Source organism: Spermophilus citellus (genome assembly GCF_964194105.1).
Source record: "Spermophilus citellus genome assembly, chromosome: 10".
In the NCBI taxonomy this organism is placed as follows: Eukaryota; Metazoa; Chordata; class Mammalia; order Rodentia; family Sciuridae; genus Spermophilus; species Spermophilus citellus.
Genome location: NC_138197.1, coordinates 131,805,196 through 131,819,411, shown reverse-complemented (window position 1 = coordinate 131,819,411; position 14,216 = coordinate 131,805,196). Strand labels below are relative to the sequence as shown.

Genomic DNA, 14,216 nt, shown 5'->3' with positions numbered 1-14,216 from the left:
GCCCTTCGCGACCTGTTCGAAAGCCCCCCCACTCGCTCCGAGAGCTGGGAGAGGAGGGTGCTGCCCCCAGAGGGGCGGTCACCCTGGACGACGGAGACTAGGGGTAGGAGCCCAAGAGCCTGCAGCCTCCGAACGATGCTGGGCAGAGACCCCGCACCCACAACCCGCAAGCAGGCTCGGGGGGCTCCCACCCCCCACCTGCCGCCCGCCCCGAGGGGAGGGGCGGCTCCGGACGCCCCCGCCCGCCACGCCCCAGCGGGCTGGCGCCCCACGCCCATTGGCCGTCCTCGCGAGACGCCCTGCCCCCTGGGGCCGCGGGCCAATGAGCGCACGGCTGTCAGCTCGTCAGCCGCCGGCTCGGTGGCTCGGGAGCCCGAGCGGTGGCCGAACAGCGAGCAGCTAGGAGCGCTCGCGGAGCGGCCGGTCGGTGGGTCCCGCGCCCGGCACGCCCGCACGCCCGGCCCGGCCCGGCCCGCAGCGATCATGGGCGCGGCGGAGGTGCGCTGGCACTTGTGCGTGCTGCTCGCCCTTGGCACGCGCGGGCCGCTGGCGGGGGGCAGCGGGCTCCCAGGTAAGCGCCGGGCCGGGGGACGCCGGGCGCCGGGGCGGGGGGGGGGCGGAGGCGCCGTCCCAGCGGGCCCCCACCCGCGCCGTCGGAGGCCGCGGCCCGCGCCGCCCCGCGCCCACTGTGCCTCTTTGCAAAGTAACTTCTGAGGCCGACCCGGGGCGCCCCCTCCCCGCAGCCGGGCTGGTCCGGGGCTCCTGGAGCCCAGAGGGGGCCGCAGCAGGGGCGGGGTGGGCTGAGGCCCGGGGAGGGGAAGCGTGGGGCGGGAGGAAGAAAGAAAGAGCGGTGGCTGGCCGAGGGGCACCCTGCGTGCGGACCGAAGTGGGGCGGGGACCCTGGAGCTGAGAAGGGGCTCCCCAGGGAAGAGGGGAGCGGGCCGAAGGAAGGCCGGCGAGGAGACGGGAGGAGGTGAATGAGGGAAAAAGAATGGACAGAAAGAGGGAGGGGATAGAGGGACAGACGGACAGTAAAGGAGGTTTAGAGGGAACAGACAAAAGGACACAGGGCGAAGCCCAGAGAAAGACGCAGAAGGGTGGTAGAGGGAACCTAACGTCCCAGGGGAAAGGAGGGAAGCCAAGGGAGGGAGAAGGAGGCAAAGGGACAGATCAAAGGAGCTGACTGTGGAATGGACTACCCGATGGAAAAGGAGGAGAGGTGGAGACAGATGGACACCAGAGAAAGGGACAGGAGGACACACTGGGAAGGACAGGGAAAGAGCAAGGATGGAGATGCCTGGAAAGAGACAGACATATGGACAGTCAGGAAGGAGAGAAGAGAGGAATGAGAATGCACCCCGAGCAGACCACAGGCACAGGAAGGTGAATGGGACCCAGAGGGAGACTGACATGGACCTCAGTGATGAGGACATCTGTAAAGAGAGGCAGGAGACACAGGAGGGAGTGGCCATGGTCAGGGCGGTCAGGCAGGCAGCGGAGGCGAGGTGGGGTGCCAAGTGGACTTCATAGGGACTCTGCCTCCCTCCCTGTCTTCTGGTCCTCTCTGGTTGCCTGAAAGGGGCTCTCAGGCAAGGCTGGAGTCACATTCTCTCCTTGTGTCTTCAGAGGGGCTTTCTCCCTGGGGAAGGGTCTTGCCTGCCCTGCTTCCTGTGCCTCCTGTGCCATGGAGCTGGGCTCCATGAGAAATGTCTTTGGTGTGGGGTCTCTTCCTGGGAGTGACACCCTGCATGAGGGTGCCAGACATTTACATTCCACAGCTGGAGGGAGCTTTTCCCACGGACCCATCTTCCAGAAGCTGGGCTTTGTTGCCCGTGCCCCTACATGTATGTAGGGGTCTCTCTCAGGTTTTGGAGTCCATTGCCTCTGTGTGACCATTCCCTTGTACCCATCTTTCCCTTCTGGTGTCTCTCTGTCTTCCTCTGTGTCCTGTCTCTGGCCCTCTTCTCCCCTCCATGGAAGCCCAGTGACTGAAATCCCAGCAGTTGGTCCCCAGCATAAGAGAACCATAGTCAAAGTGAGCAGCCTGTGCTGGAGGGCAAGTTGCCCTGCACAGGGTTCTGCCACCCAGGTTAGGCAGAGTACGTAGCTTTGTGCGCAGAAAGCCCTGACCTGGGCTCTCCTGCTCTCTCCTCATCTCCCACCTAAGGTCATGTTTGTTATGTGGTGTGTTGGCAGACAGCCCCACCCACCCCTTGCCAACATGCATCTGTTCCCATCCTGATGAGGGTGCATGCCCAGGTGGGAGATGGGGGTTAGAGGTGGGCACCAGGCCCAAGAGCCCCGGGCAGTTTCCTGTCCCTCATTCCCATATACTCACCCTTGGGAAGCAGGAAGAGCCATACCTGTGGCCTGATGCCCCTGTTTGACTGCTCCCAGAAGTGGCCCTGGACATTGGCCCTGGCCTGTGACTGCCTGCCAGTTCCCTTCCCTACTTCCCTGGGGCAGCTGTGAAGGGTGGGTTGCCACCTCAGCAGATCCTGCCACCCTCAGAAGCAATGCCTCTGTGTGTGTGTGTGTGTGTGTGTGTGTGTGTGTGTATGTGCGCGCGCGTGCGCATGAGGTCATTCTGTTGTGTTTTGGTTTGATGCCTCTCTTGTCCCAGGGGTGTGCTGGAACCTTGGGGGCTGGGGTTGAAGAAAAGGAGTCCTGTAGGGGGAGGGGGAGTAGCTCAGGGACCCCCTACATGCAGATTTAGAATCCAGATGCCAGCCAGGGAAGTAATTCAAAGTGGGCATTTTGGGAGACCAGAAAATCTAGGGTGAGTCCAGAGGCATGAAGAGGCAGGGATATTCTACGCTTTCTCTGGCTTTCCTGGGTCCTTCTGTCGGTCTGCCTTCCATCTGTATTTTCTCATAGCCAGCTGGGTGAACAAGCCAGGTGAGCTTGTTCTATGTCATAGTCTCTCCCCTAAGGAGCAAGTAACCTATAGCACCATGCTGGGTGCTCTGGCCCCTCCCTCATCTAAACCCAAGAAATTGCTTGTGCCCCGGGGTCCTCTCCCTGTGTGTGTGAGAAAGTGTGTTCACCGGAGCTGTTGTGCATCATGTTCCTGACGAGGTGTGTGTGTGCCTTGAGGGCTAAGGTGGGGAGTGCCAGGAGTTCTCTGAACCCAGGCTGAACTTGAATCTGAAATCGGGTTGCAAGAACCAGTTTCCCACCTAGGTTTTTGAGGAAGGGAAGAGGGTATGGGGATCAGAAGCATCTACAAGCCTGGGTTAGCCTAGTTAGATGTCAGTTCTGCCCCAGTCTGGACTCCAGTCTGGGAGTGTGGAAGCCAGCTAAGTAGCCTATATGCTACAGCTGGTGGGATTTGGTGTCACATCCCCTGCAGGAGTTCTTGGGATGGTCTCTGCTCTCTGCTCTCCCATCTTGGTTTCCCCATCTGGGGGATTTGAACTCCCCCAAGGGCCCTTCTGGCTCTAAATTCTAGAATAAGGAGAGTGGAAGAGGATTGGAGTCATGTTTGTGGGGAGAGCAAGACACACAAAGATCCTCGAGTTGTCCCTAATCCTCAATTTCCCCATCTTTTTATCATGAAAATCAGTGATCCCTAATATGTTGGTAGCCATATGCCTGGCCCAGAGCAGCTTCCCAGGATGTTACCAGATTGTCATGTGGCAACTGTAATTGTCAGTTACCTCAGTGATCAGAAGAAGGGCTGGGGCAGGAGCTCCCGCCACCACCAGGGGCTGCTGCTTACCCAACCATACTTACCTGTTGCTCCTCCACCCACAGGGACAGTGGACATAGATGAGTGCTCAGAGGGAACAGATGACTGCCACATCGACGCCATCTGCCAGAACACACCCAAGTCCTACAAATGCCTCTGCAAGCCAGGCTACAAGGGGGAAGGCAGGCAGTGTGAAGGTGAGTCTGCCCAGCCCTCCCAGCCAGACCCTATGCCCGCCAGGGACAAAGTAGGTGGCAGATGTCCACCCCCCATAATGCCAGCCAGGACTGAGCCCACAGCCCTGCTGCCATGGGCATGGACACCCAGGCTCCTCTCAGCTTCTCCTCCCTGGAATGCAGACTGCTTCCCGGGGGGATGGGGGTTGGGATGGAAGTTGGAGACATAGGGTGCCTGATTCTCACCCGGTTTTAGACTTTTGTTTTTTTGAAAGAAATCAAGGGGAAGCATCTTATATTGATTTAATATCTGTCCCTAACTAGATGTGGGGTGAGAAGAGCCTAGGGTCCCCCCTCCTCCTGACTCCAAACCAAAATCACCTGCATGGCCTGGAGCTCCCTCAAGGGACCGCAGAGCCCTCCACAGCTGGGAACTGGCTCAGGTCTCCTGGTTCAGGCTGCCGGGCTTGGGCAGAGACTATGGATTGTGCCGCTTGTCTGTCTGTCCAGCCTCTCCTCCCTGCCTGGGGGTGCTGGTTTGAATATCTGGCACTAGAAACCAGCTCCCTTGAGCCAGCAGCCTGAGCTGGGCACGGTGATGCACGCCTGGAATCCCAGCAGCTGGGGAGGCTAAGGCAGGAGGATGGCAAGTTCAAAGCCAGCACTGGCAACTTGGCAAGGCCGGAGAAACCTGGCAAGACCCTGTCTCAAAAATAAAAAGTAAATAAATGGTCTGGGGTTGTGGCTCAGAGGTACAGCGCTTGCCTAGCACCACATAAAAAAAATAAAATAAATAAAGGTATTGTGTCCACCTATAACTGAAATAAATAAATAAATAGACTTTTAAAAAAATAAATAAGTGAATAAAAAGGGCTGGGGATGAGGCTCAGTGATTAAGCGCCTCAGAGTTCAATCCCTAGGACCAAAAAAAAAAAAAGAAAAAAAAGCCCAGCCTTGGTAGTGTTGGGAACCAGGGCTCTCTGGGGCAGACGGAACCTTCACCATCACCATGAGGGTCTGTGGGGCCATCCTGACCATGGGTCTAGGGCAGAGCTTGGCCTGGCGGGCAGGTGCTGGAAGCAGCTCTTGCCACACCTGATGTGAAGTCACTGACCCAAATCCTCCCTTTCTGCTGCCGTCGTACAGATGAGGAAAGAGGCATCTTTGACAATGTCCCCAAGTTTCACAGTGACATGGCAAGGACTGAAATCCAGGCCTTCTAATTCCCACTCAGCCAGTCTCTAGCGTCTCATTTTCTTCTCCCTGAACCCTGCCAGCTTGGCCTTTCAAAGTGTGAGGTCTGTGTCAGGCTCACGCTAGTGAAAATGATGGGTGCTACTCTTTCTGTGCCAGACTCTGCAGAGGCCAAAGTTTTAAAGGACGTGGCAATGCCACCTTCAGATGCTGAGGTTGTTTATCCATCTCATTTATTGAGCATCTGCTCAAGGCCGAGTGTTGGGCAGATGCGGTCTTCCTGGATCAAGCCTGGTTTGGGCAGATCCCTGGCTTACTCGGGGCCCAGAAGCTGAAGAGGGGAAGCTGGTGCCTTCCCGCTGAACTGTGGACAGTGCCAGGCTGACAGCAGGGAAAGCAGGTCACAGGCAAGAAGTGAGAGAGTGGGCTGCCCAGCTGCTGGCAGGGCCTGGAGGTTAGCTCAGTGGTTCCAATGTGTAGCTTGGTGTGACCACTTTCTGACTCTCTGCTGGGCACCCCAGACCCAGTGCCCTGCAAAAGGAAGGCCATGGTTGGCACCCCCATACCCATGGTCTCTTCCCACCTTACGCCACTGACGGGGCCTCTTCCTCTCCCAGCCTAGACCCTAAGCTGCTGTCCCTCCCTGCTCTGAGGCCCACATTTCTTCCTCTCGCCTATTCCCCTGAAGCCTTTCGGAGTCCAGTTGAGCTCCCCACCCCACCCCCGGCCTGAGCTAGGGGTCCGACTCCAGCTCCGGCTCTTGCTGACTCTGTGGGCCTCGTTCCTCCTAGGGAGGAGGAGGCTGTGCCTGTGCTGCTGGAGCTACAGTGCCTCTCCAGGGCTCCAGCCTCTGCCCTTCACTTCCCCAAACATTAAAGCCCCAACACTCACGCCCTGGGATGGTCCGTGTTTCCGAGTCCCTGTTTCTCTCCTCCTGCCGAAGCTCCTGTCCTCTTTTTGTGTCCAGGATAAATCTAAAGGTGGATCATTCTTTAATTTACCTCCTCCAGGAAACCTTCCCTGATAACCTCCTCTCTCTGTTACACACATGTGTGCGTTCCTGTGTGCATGCATACACACACACACACACACACACACACACACACACACACTCTCACACCATGCAGTAAGTACCCATTAGCTTCCCGGAGGCCCCTAGGCTTCCCGTCATTGCTGTTCTGACTCTGGGTTATAATGGTGCGTCTTGCTCCCCAGGGAACCAAGCATGGGCTTGGTATTGGGGATGTCACACGGAAGCTGTCAGACTCAGCTCACGGTGAGCTCCTCAGCTACAGAGAGACTGGCATGTCTGTCCTGTGCCTCCAGCTCCTGGGGCAGAGCCTGGCACAGCATGGGCATGCTGGATGTGTTGGTCTGAGTTGGCTCTCCATGGCCCAGGCTGGAGCTCTTCCTGGACCAGTCGCCTGTGAGAGCAAGTGTTGGCTGGGAAGCACGGAGCACAGGGTGTCTGGGGGTCTCCTTCCTGCCATGTCGACTTGACCCTGTGTCATGCACAAGAGCTGGGACAGGCCTGGCCTCTGCATGGAGAGATGGCTGCAGCCACCTCTGAAGTGGACATTTAGGGGGTGGCTTGTCCTCCCCAAGCCTGTTTCTCCTTTAGTTTTGGGGGCCTAAAATACTCCCTGCCACAGCTGGTCCTGGAGACTGAGATGCTGTACGGTATACTGGGACCCGCCTGCCTCGCAACCTGGCTCCCCATGGGCATCAGTATACAGTATGTGCTCAATATGCAGATGAAGATGTCACTACCACCACCACCATCCTCTGTTCCCACTACTTCTCAGAGAGGTCACAGGCCCTGCTGCAGTTAGGAACCAGGAAGACCTTTGAAGTCCTGCATGCCACAGAGGTGATGGTCATGGTCCTGTCTGTTCCTGCCCTGCAGGAGCTTGTCGGCTCGTGGTGTTGTACGGACTGAAGTTCTTTATCAGTGGACATTCCTGTTAGCAGGTTTAGGATAATACGAGGGGTGCACCCGTGCCTGTTGATCGGCCTCATCAGTGGTACATAGAATGACTGTTAGGAACAAAGAGCAGGGTGCCATTTGGTCACTTGCTCCCTAAACCCTCATGAGTGAACCCCACATGCTAGTGTGGGTTCCAGAGTCCTGAGTGGACCCTATCCTACTTACATGAGGTATTCTCATTCCTGGGGACCACCCAGAGTTCTCAGTTGGTACTGACACATCCTGCTGGAGCCTTCCCCAAGGACCACCAGAACCCTCTCTGGCTTCCCCTGGAGGACTGTGCAGAGACTTCCAGGGCCTTGGAGACCACCTAGATGCGCATCTCCTTGCTTTACAGATGGGAAAATGGAGGCCAGTGAGGGTGGAGGTCTAATGGGGTTGGGACAAGAGCCCAGGTGTGGTGGGCCATTTCTCCACACTGTGTCTATATGTGATTATGACCATGTATCCCTTTTTGCTCCAAGAAGAGGAATGCACTGTCCTTATTCAGATAAAACAGAGAAGGTAAAGCATGGACTCAGAGCCAGACTGCATAGGTTCAAATCTGGGCTGGGTAGCCTGGGCAACTTACTTAAGCTCCATTTGTTTATTTGTAAAATGGACATGCTACTAGTTCCTGCTTCCTGAGGGTTAAATGAGCTAATGTGTTAACAATACTTTAACATCACCTGACACATAGGACATCCCATATAAGTACGAGCTGCTGTTACTGTGATCATGATATTGATGGTGATGGTGATGATAAGAGTGATGTTTGCTATTGATAGTGGTGATTGTGGTGATATTGTTAATGATGATGGTGATGTTGATGGTGAATGTGGTGGTGAAAGTGGTGGTGATGGTGGTGATAATTGTGATGGTGGTGATGGTGGTGGTGGTGGTGGTGGTGGTGATGGGGATGGTGATGGGGTTGGAGGAGGTAATGGTGGAGGTGGTGATGATAGTGATGATGAAAATAGTGATGGTGATGTTGAAGGTGAAGGTGGTGGTGGAGGTGATGGTGAAGGTGATGATGTTGATGGTGAAGGTGATGGTGATGGTGATGGTGAAGGTGGTGGTTATGGTGACCATGATGTTGACAGTGATGTTGATGAGGGTGTCTTTGATATTGGTCATCCTTATAGTTTATGTTGATGAGTGTAAGTCAATGATCATAAATGTTGTGATAAAAATCTAAACAGAGATAAAGGTTTTGTCTTTTTCCAACAATCCCCAGGACCTAAAATGGCTGGGAAAAGAGGCTTGTTGGTTCCTTGACTGTTCATATAAATCCATGCATACATCCAATTCCCCGTAGCGATGTGTGGACCTGCAGCATCTGCAGATGACCATCTACCTAGAAGATGCAAGTTAAAACACACAGACAGGCTTTCCTACGTGCGCCTGAACCTACTTCAGGAGTAACAAACATGCTTCCACCTTCCTTTACTGCAGACATCAGTAACTGATCCCCACGCCCTCCACGTGGTCATTTCCAGGGTTGAGGAAACCCATTTTCCCTCCCTGGGCTGCAGCATCTGCAGGCCCTGAGCTGGAGGAGGGCCTGCAGAGGTTGGAGTCTTGGGGGGATGAGCCCCCATTCTACACATCCCATAGCTTTGCTGTTTATTGTGATGAACCCAGAGGATGGATTCTCAGTGAAGCGTGCCCTGGGAATGTGGCTTCCACAATCTCCCTGGTTCTTCATGGGAGACAGAGCCAGGTGGTGGGAAGCCCTGCATGGGCTGTGTGAACCTCTTCTGTCCTTGACAGTGTTACCATGGGACTTCTGCTGGTTGTGAAACACTTGTCAGAAAACTCAGTACCAGAGGCAACCCACCCACATTCAGGGAAGAGCTGCACCTTTAAGACCATCTTGCTGTGTGGCTTGTGGCCTCCACATGCAGAGCCACCGTGAAGCTGTGTTCTGGGCTTGCTGTAGCCAGAAAGAGTTACTTACCTTGGCCAGCTAGGGAAGGCTCTGAGAGAGGCAGGGGTCATGTGAGTGTTTCCTTGGCAATTTGCATCTTTACAGAATCTGAAGTTAAAAGAAACTTCATAGGGCATCAAAGTGCCCCCCCGTGTTCCACAAGTGACCACTGCTTGTGTTGCCCTCTCGGGACCTGTAAATACCTGTTTTAATCCAGCCGTGCTACAGTCATGTTTTCCTGGAATGCGGGTCCCTTGAGGAAGGGCTTTGGCCTGTTCTTCTCCCCTCCCTGGAACCCAGCAGGTGTGGAGGGCATTTGTTAGAGGAAAGGGCAGGCAGATGTGTCCCCAAGGACACCTCCTCCAGGAAGCCTTCCCTGGTTCTCCAGACAGGTGAGCAATCCTCCAGGGGAGCTTCTGTCCCCCGAGCCCCTGCCATCCTGGTTGTGATGACCAATGTGGCTTCCCTGGAGCGAAGCCCAGGCTGGTGTCAGCACCCAGTGCTGGAGGTACCAGAAAAGGCCTCCAGAGGCCTCACAAACTCTGAAGACTTTACAGATAAGGAAACTGAGGCCCAACAGGGGAGAGGACTAGGCTAAGGATGGCTGGTGTGTCCAGACCGGTGGCAGAGTTCACTTGGGGACACTGGCCAGTCTCTAGTCAGGTGGGCCAGCTAAGGCAGCAGGGCCTAGATTCTAGTCCCACTCAGCCTTGGGTTCCTAGCGGCAGGCAGGGTCCCCAGGTCTGAAAGCAGTGAGGTGGGGGGTCCTAACGAGGGAGTGACAAGAGGACACTACAGAAACGCTTTCCTTTTCACATGTCCCCTCCCTGGCTGCTGCCAGCTTGTTTGACACAGTGGTGAATGTGAGCATTTGGAATCTCACTGCTGGTCGCAGCAGGGCAGGGGTGCCCTGGCTCAGCCTCAGGCTCAGCACGGCCACTTAGACTCTGGTTTGCTAGTCCTTCCCTTCCCCAGCTTGCCCAGTGCTCTTCTTTCTTAGTTGCTCAAACTCACCTCAGGGTCTTTGCACATTCTGTCTATCTGTCCCCTTCCTTTTGTTAAGCCTGTGCAACCCCAGCTCACTGGACGCCTTGGGTAGGGGCACTTTGGAAGCTTCCAGGGCCAGCCTGGTGCTGGCCTTCTGGTCTGAATTAGCCAGGCCTGTTTGTGCTCACTCTGCCGGAGGGGCAGGCTGGGGTGAGGAGGGGGCACTTCATCCCCTTAAATGCTTCAACTCATTTAACCTTAATTGCCTTGTTTTCATAGACATTTGCTGAGGAAAAGGACCAAATTATAGCTTGAATTGGGTCTTACTAATCTTAATTAAAAGCTCTCGTTTATAATCAGGACCAGGCCTCAAATGAGGAGCAAACCGCCCTCAAATGGCTTGTTTAAATCACTAAGCCCTTTTTGCTAATCACTGTTTAGTCTGAACCAACAGCACACATCACCCCCTCTATGTGTACTTAATTTTTTAGACCACTTATTCAAGTGGTTTATTCCATTTTCAAGTTCCAACGCAGGCCTTTCCCAAAATGCTGTAATTAAAACTCTTGGGGGAGATACGTTTTTGTTTTGGCCACAGCATTTTAAATGTATTACTATTTTCCTCTTTTTGTGTGTGAAAAGGAAAAAATGACAACCTTATGGCCATCAGAGATCACAAAATTAGCATGTATGTAATGAATGTAAATAGTCACTTCCTGAATTTTATATCCCTGGGGCCTGCTTGTCAATCACAGCAGTTAGGTAGATTACAGAGCATGTTATTAAAGCGTTTTGACAAAACTCCTAATAACAAACCCAGTGATCCATTTAGTTTAACATCAGAAAAAAAACTTCAAACCAATTGGCCTTCCAGGGAATAATGTCTGTGACCTTATTAAATCATTTTCATCATTATTGCTGCACACTTTATTGAAACGCCAGACAAAATTCCGCTTTGGGGGCAGCCAGGAAAGGCCTGGGGAAGCAGGCTTTGGGCAGGGATGAGGGGGATTCTCCTTCAAGTCTTAAAGCATGCAATCGCACAAGCTCACGTGAGCTCTGCTGAGATGAAAACTCAAGTCCTGCAGACCAGCAGGCAGGAAGAAGTTGGATGTGACTTAAAGTTCCAAGTTGCTGTCAGCTAGCAATTAGGCCGTGCTGCTTGCAACTGGTCCCAGCTCCACAGCAGAGGTTAGGCCACTTGGAACGTCCTCACAGCCCATGTCCATTTTTAGAAGAATAAATGGGAAATTAAGCTCATGCATATTGGCATTTAAGTGTTGGAGGCAAGTACACCTCTCTGGGCCTTGGTTTGCCCATCTGTAAAATGTGTGCCCTGGACTGGATTCAGGGAAACATCAAGAATGTTTGCTGAGCTTCTACTCTGGGCCAAGCTTGGTGCTGGAGCTGAGGCCTGTTTCCTGCCCTTGACCTCACTGATTAGGGGGAAAGACAAAGTGACAGCAGGGTTTGGAAAGCGATGGAAACAGAGAAGACTCAGTGGGGGCAAAGGAGAGAGGAAGGGAGGAACTTGGGGAGGGCTCCTTAGAGAAGGTTCCAGGTGAGGAAAGAGAGCAGAAGCAGGTCTCTGTCGTTCCCCCCAGCTCCATTTGTAGCAAGAAGGATTCAGAAGCCTCGATGACTCAGTGAGTCCCCAGAGTGATCATTATCTTGAGCCTGGTGTCCACATCCTCCTACCTAAAGCAGCAGCACCTGCCTTACAGAATGTGCATTTGGCCTGAGTAGAGGCTTGAGGAGGGTGAGGGGCCTCTGCCTCCCACCCCTTAGTATCTCCCAGCTCCCCAGGCAGCAGCCCCTCTCTGCTCCCTTCCGCTGGGCCCTCTCACCTCCTCTTGGCCGTTTCTTATTACAGTGGCTGTATTTGTTTTTCCATCAGAGGAATGCTAACCAGAAAAAAACCATTATTTCTAAAAAAATAAACTGTGGGCTTATTGGCCTTTGAATGCTACTGAAATGGATGTTGGCCTTCTCCAAAGGCCTTGAGACAAAGAGGACCTGGGGCCTTGTGTGAGCAGGCAAGGTCAGGGGGTCTCGGAGGGTGCTCTGAAGGGGTCCTCCAGATGGGCCAAGGCTGCCGCCTCTGAGAGGAGGAAGGGCATGATGTCAACTGCCACGTGGGACTCTGGCCTGAGTCAACAGCTGCTGGGGTTGACCTTGCCCAGCCCTCCAGGATCCCCAGGATGCACCCCTCTCTCCAGAACTCCCAGGCCTCTGTCTGTTCTGCACTTGTGCCAAGGGGTAGAGAGCTGAGAGTGGCCTTGGAGACCTGGCTTCCCGGCCTGAGTGGCCTGAGGCAGGCCTGAGCATGTTGACTGCCAAGTTCAGAGGAGGGCAGGCAATCCTGGCCCCTTGAGCGCCCATTGTGAGAAGCTCCTGACTCGGGTGCTTTTCACCTTGGTGGGTCCTAATACTGGCTCAGTCTTTGGGGGTGGCAGGAGGAGTGTGCACATGCACATGCGCTTCAGCTGAGGTTAGCCACCTGACCCTCCCCACGGCCAGTCTGTGGGTGGCCAGAGCCCTCCTGAGGCTGTGTTAGTCTGGGTCATTCCTTCCCTCCACCTGAGCTGGTAGTTCCTTGTGGCCAGGGTCCAGGCTGAGGGCAAGGGACCTGGGGAAAGCGTTGGCACAGAAGAAAGCAGGCAGGTTACTTGACCCCTGATAAGGATCATGGAGCCCATCCCTGATGGGAAGGTGGAAACTGGAAGCAGCCCGCTTGCATCTGAAGTTTGGCTTCGCCTCTCACTTGTTGGAAAATGCTGGGCAAGGGTCTGAAGCTCAGTTTCTTTCTTTCTTTTTTTTTTTTTTTAGATGTAGATGGACATAATACCTTTATTTATTTATATGTGGTACTGAGGATTGAACCCAGTGCTTTACACGTGCTAGACAGGTGCTCTACATGGAGCTACAGCCCCAGCCCTCGGTTTCTTTTTCTAGGAGATGAGGAGAGTTGAGAGCTTTCTACTTGGGTCACGGTAAGAGTGAAGCCGGTCACCATTAAGATGGTCCTGGTGTGAAGTTGCCACTACTTTTATGATTATTACTGTTGGAAAGAAAGGGAAAGAAGTCAAACTGCACCAGGCCAGTTAGGCCTGCAGTCTGAAGGCGGAGAGAGGGAGGAAGCCTGAGTCCGAGTCCTGAGTTCAAGCTGTTGTAGGCCCTGACTTGCTGATGAGCTTAGTCCCCAGTTCCTCTCTCCCGGGCCTCAGTTACCCCTTTTTAAAGCCCAGGACAGTGAATCAGAGGATCTCTAGGACCCAGGTCACCAATTCCAAGTAGTGACTTGATTTCCTTGCAACTGCATATTCCTAATTCACGGCTGTTAATTTCAGAGCACCCCTGACGGCCTGCGGTTCGGGTCTGGGGCATCTTCCCTGCCTTTCCCAAAGGGGATGGGAGCATGCCAGGCCTGTTCTTGGTAGGAGGGAGCAGCATGGGGCCTCAGTTTGAGACTGGCAGAGCCCTGGGATTCCTTTCACTCCATCTCAGACAACCAGCAAGTCAGTTTCCCTGGACCAGACTGTGTCCATACCCATTATGACCATGTCTTGATGCCAGGACTCAGGAACAGCCCCCAATGCAGGGTTAGGATGTTGTTGAGAGAGAAAGGAAGTAATTAGTAGGTTCTTATCCTGTTGGTTTTATGGGGAACCCTCTCTGGTCTTTGGGAGCCATGCACCCCACCATGAACCTGGGCCGAGCAGGTAACATTGAGGTCAGTTCAAAGTAAGCATCCAGGCAGATCCCTGATGACCTAGCCAGCCCCGGGGATAAGAGCAATGACAGCATTAATTTGTTTTTTAAAAAATTTAAGCAACTTCATTGAGATATAATCCATTTAAAGTCTATAAGTCAGGACCTTTTAGCAAATTCAGAGTGCTTGTCACCACAGTTAGTTTTACAGTCTTCTTATCACTAGCCAAAGGAAGCCCATACTCTTTAACCATCACCCCGAGCCTCTCCTCCAGGCCTCTAGCCCCTGTGGCCCGAGGAAACCACTAATATGCTTTTGGTCTCCATAGATCAGCTTTTTCTGGTGCCTTCATGTTAATGGAATCATAAAACACTTGGTCCTTTGGACTGAGGCAGCATTACCTTTGAGTTCAGGCAGCCTAATCAATTCCTTGTTCCTCGTGTATTGGCTGTGTGGTCTTGGGATGGGCAGGCAACATCTCTGAGTCTCAGTTTTCTCTGATGCAAAGTGAAGCTGTGAGCACCCAGCTCCCAGGATGGTTGTACACACAGGGCCTACAT

General features: G+C 53.9%; 1 protein-coding gene across 2 annotated transcripts in view; it reads left to right on the top strand.

The window, feature by feature from the left end:
• The first annotated feature begins 366 nt into the window (after positions 1–366).
• Positions 367–14,216, top strand: part of SCUBE1 (signal peptide, CUB domain and EGF like domain containing 1) — a 126,431-nt gene continuing 112,581 nt past the window's right edge. Inside the window, exons 1-2 of one of the 2 annotated variants that reach the window (XM_081309227.1) lie at positions 367–571; positions 3,757–3,888. In XM_081309227.1, coding sequence (XP_081165353.1) covers positions 484–571; positions 3,757–3,888 — 220 coding nt within the window. In that variant the 5' untranslated portion in view covers positions 367–483. The remainder of the gene's footprint in view (positions 572–3,756; positions 3,889–14,216) is intronic. The other variant, XM_081309228.1, reaches the window with a different exon arrangement.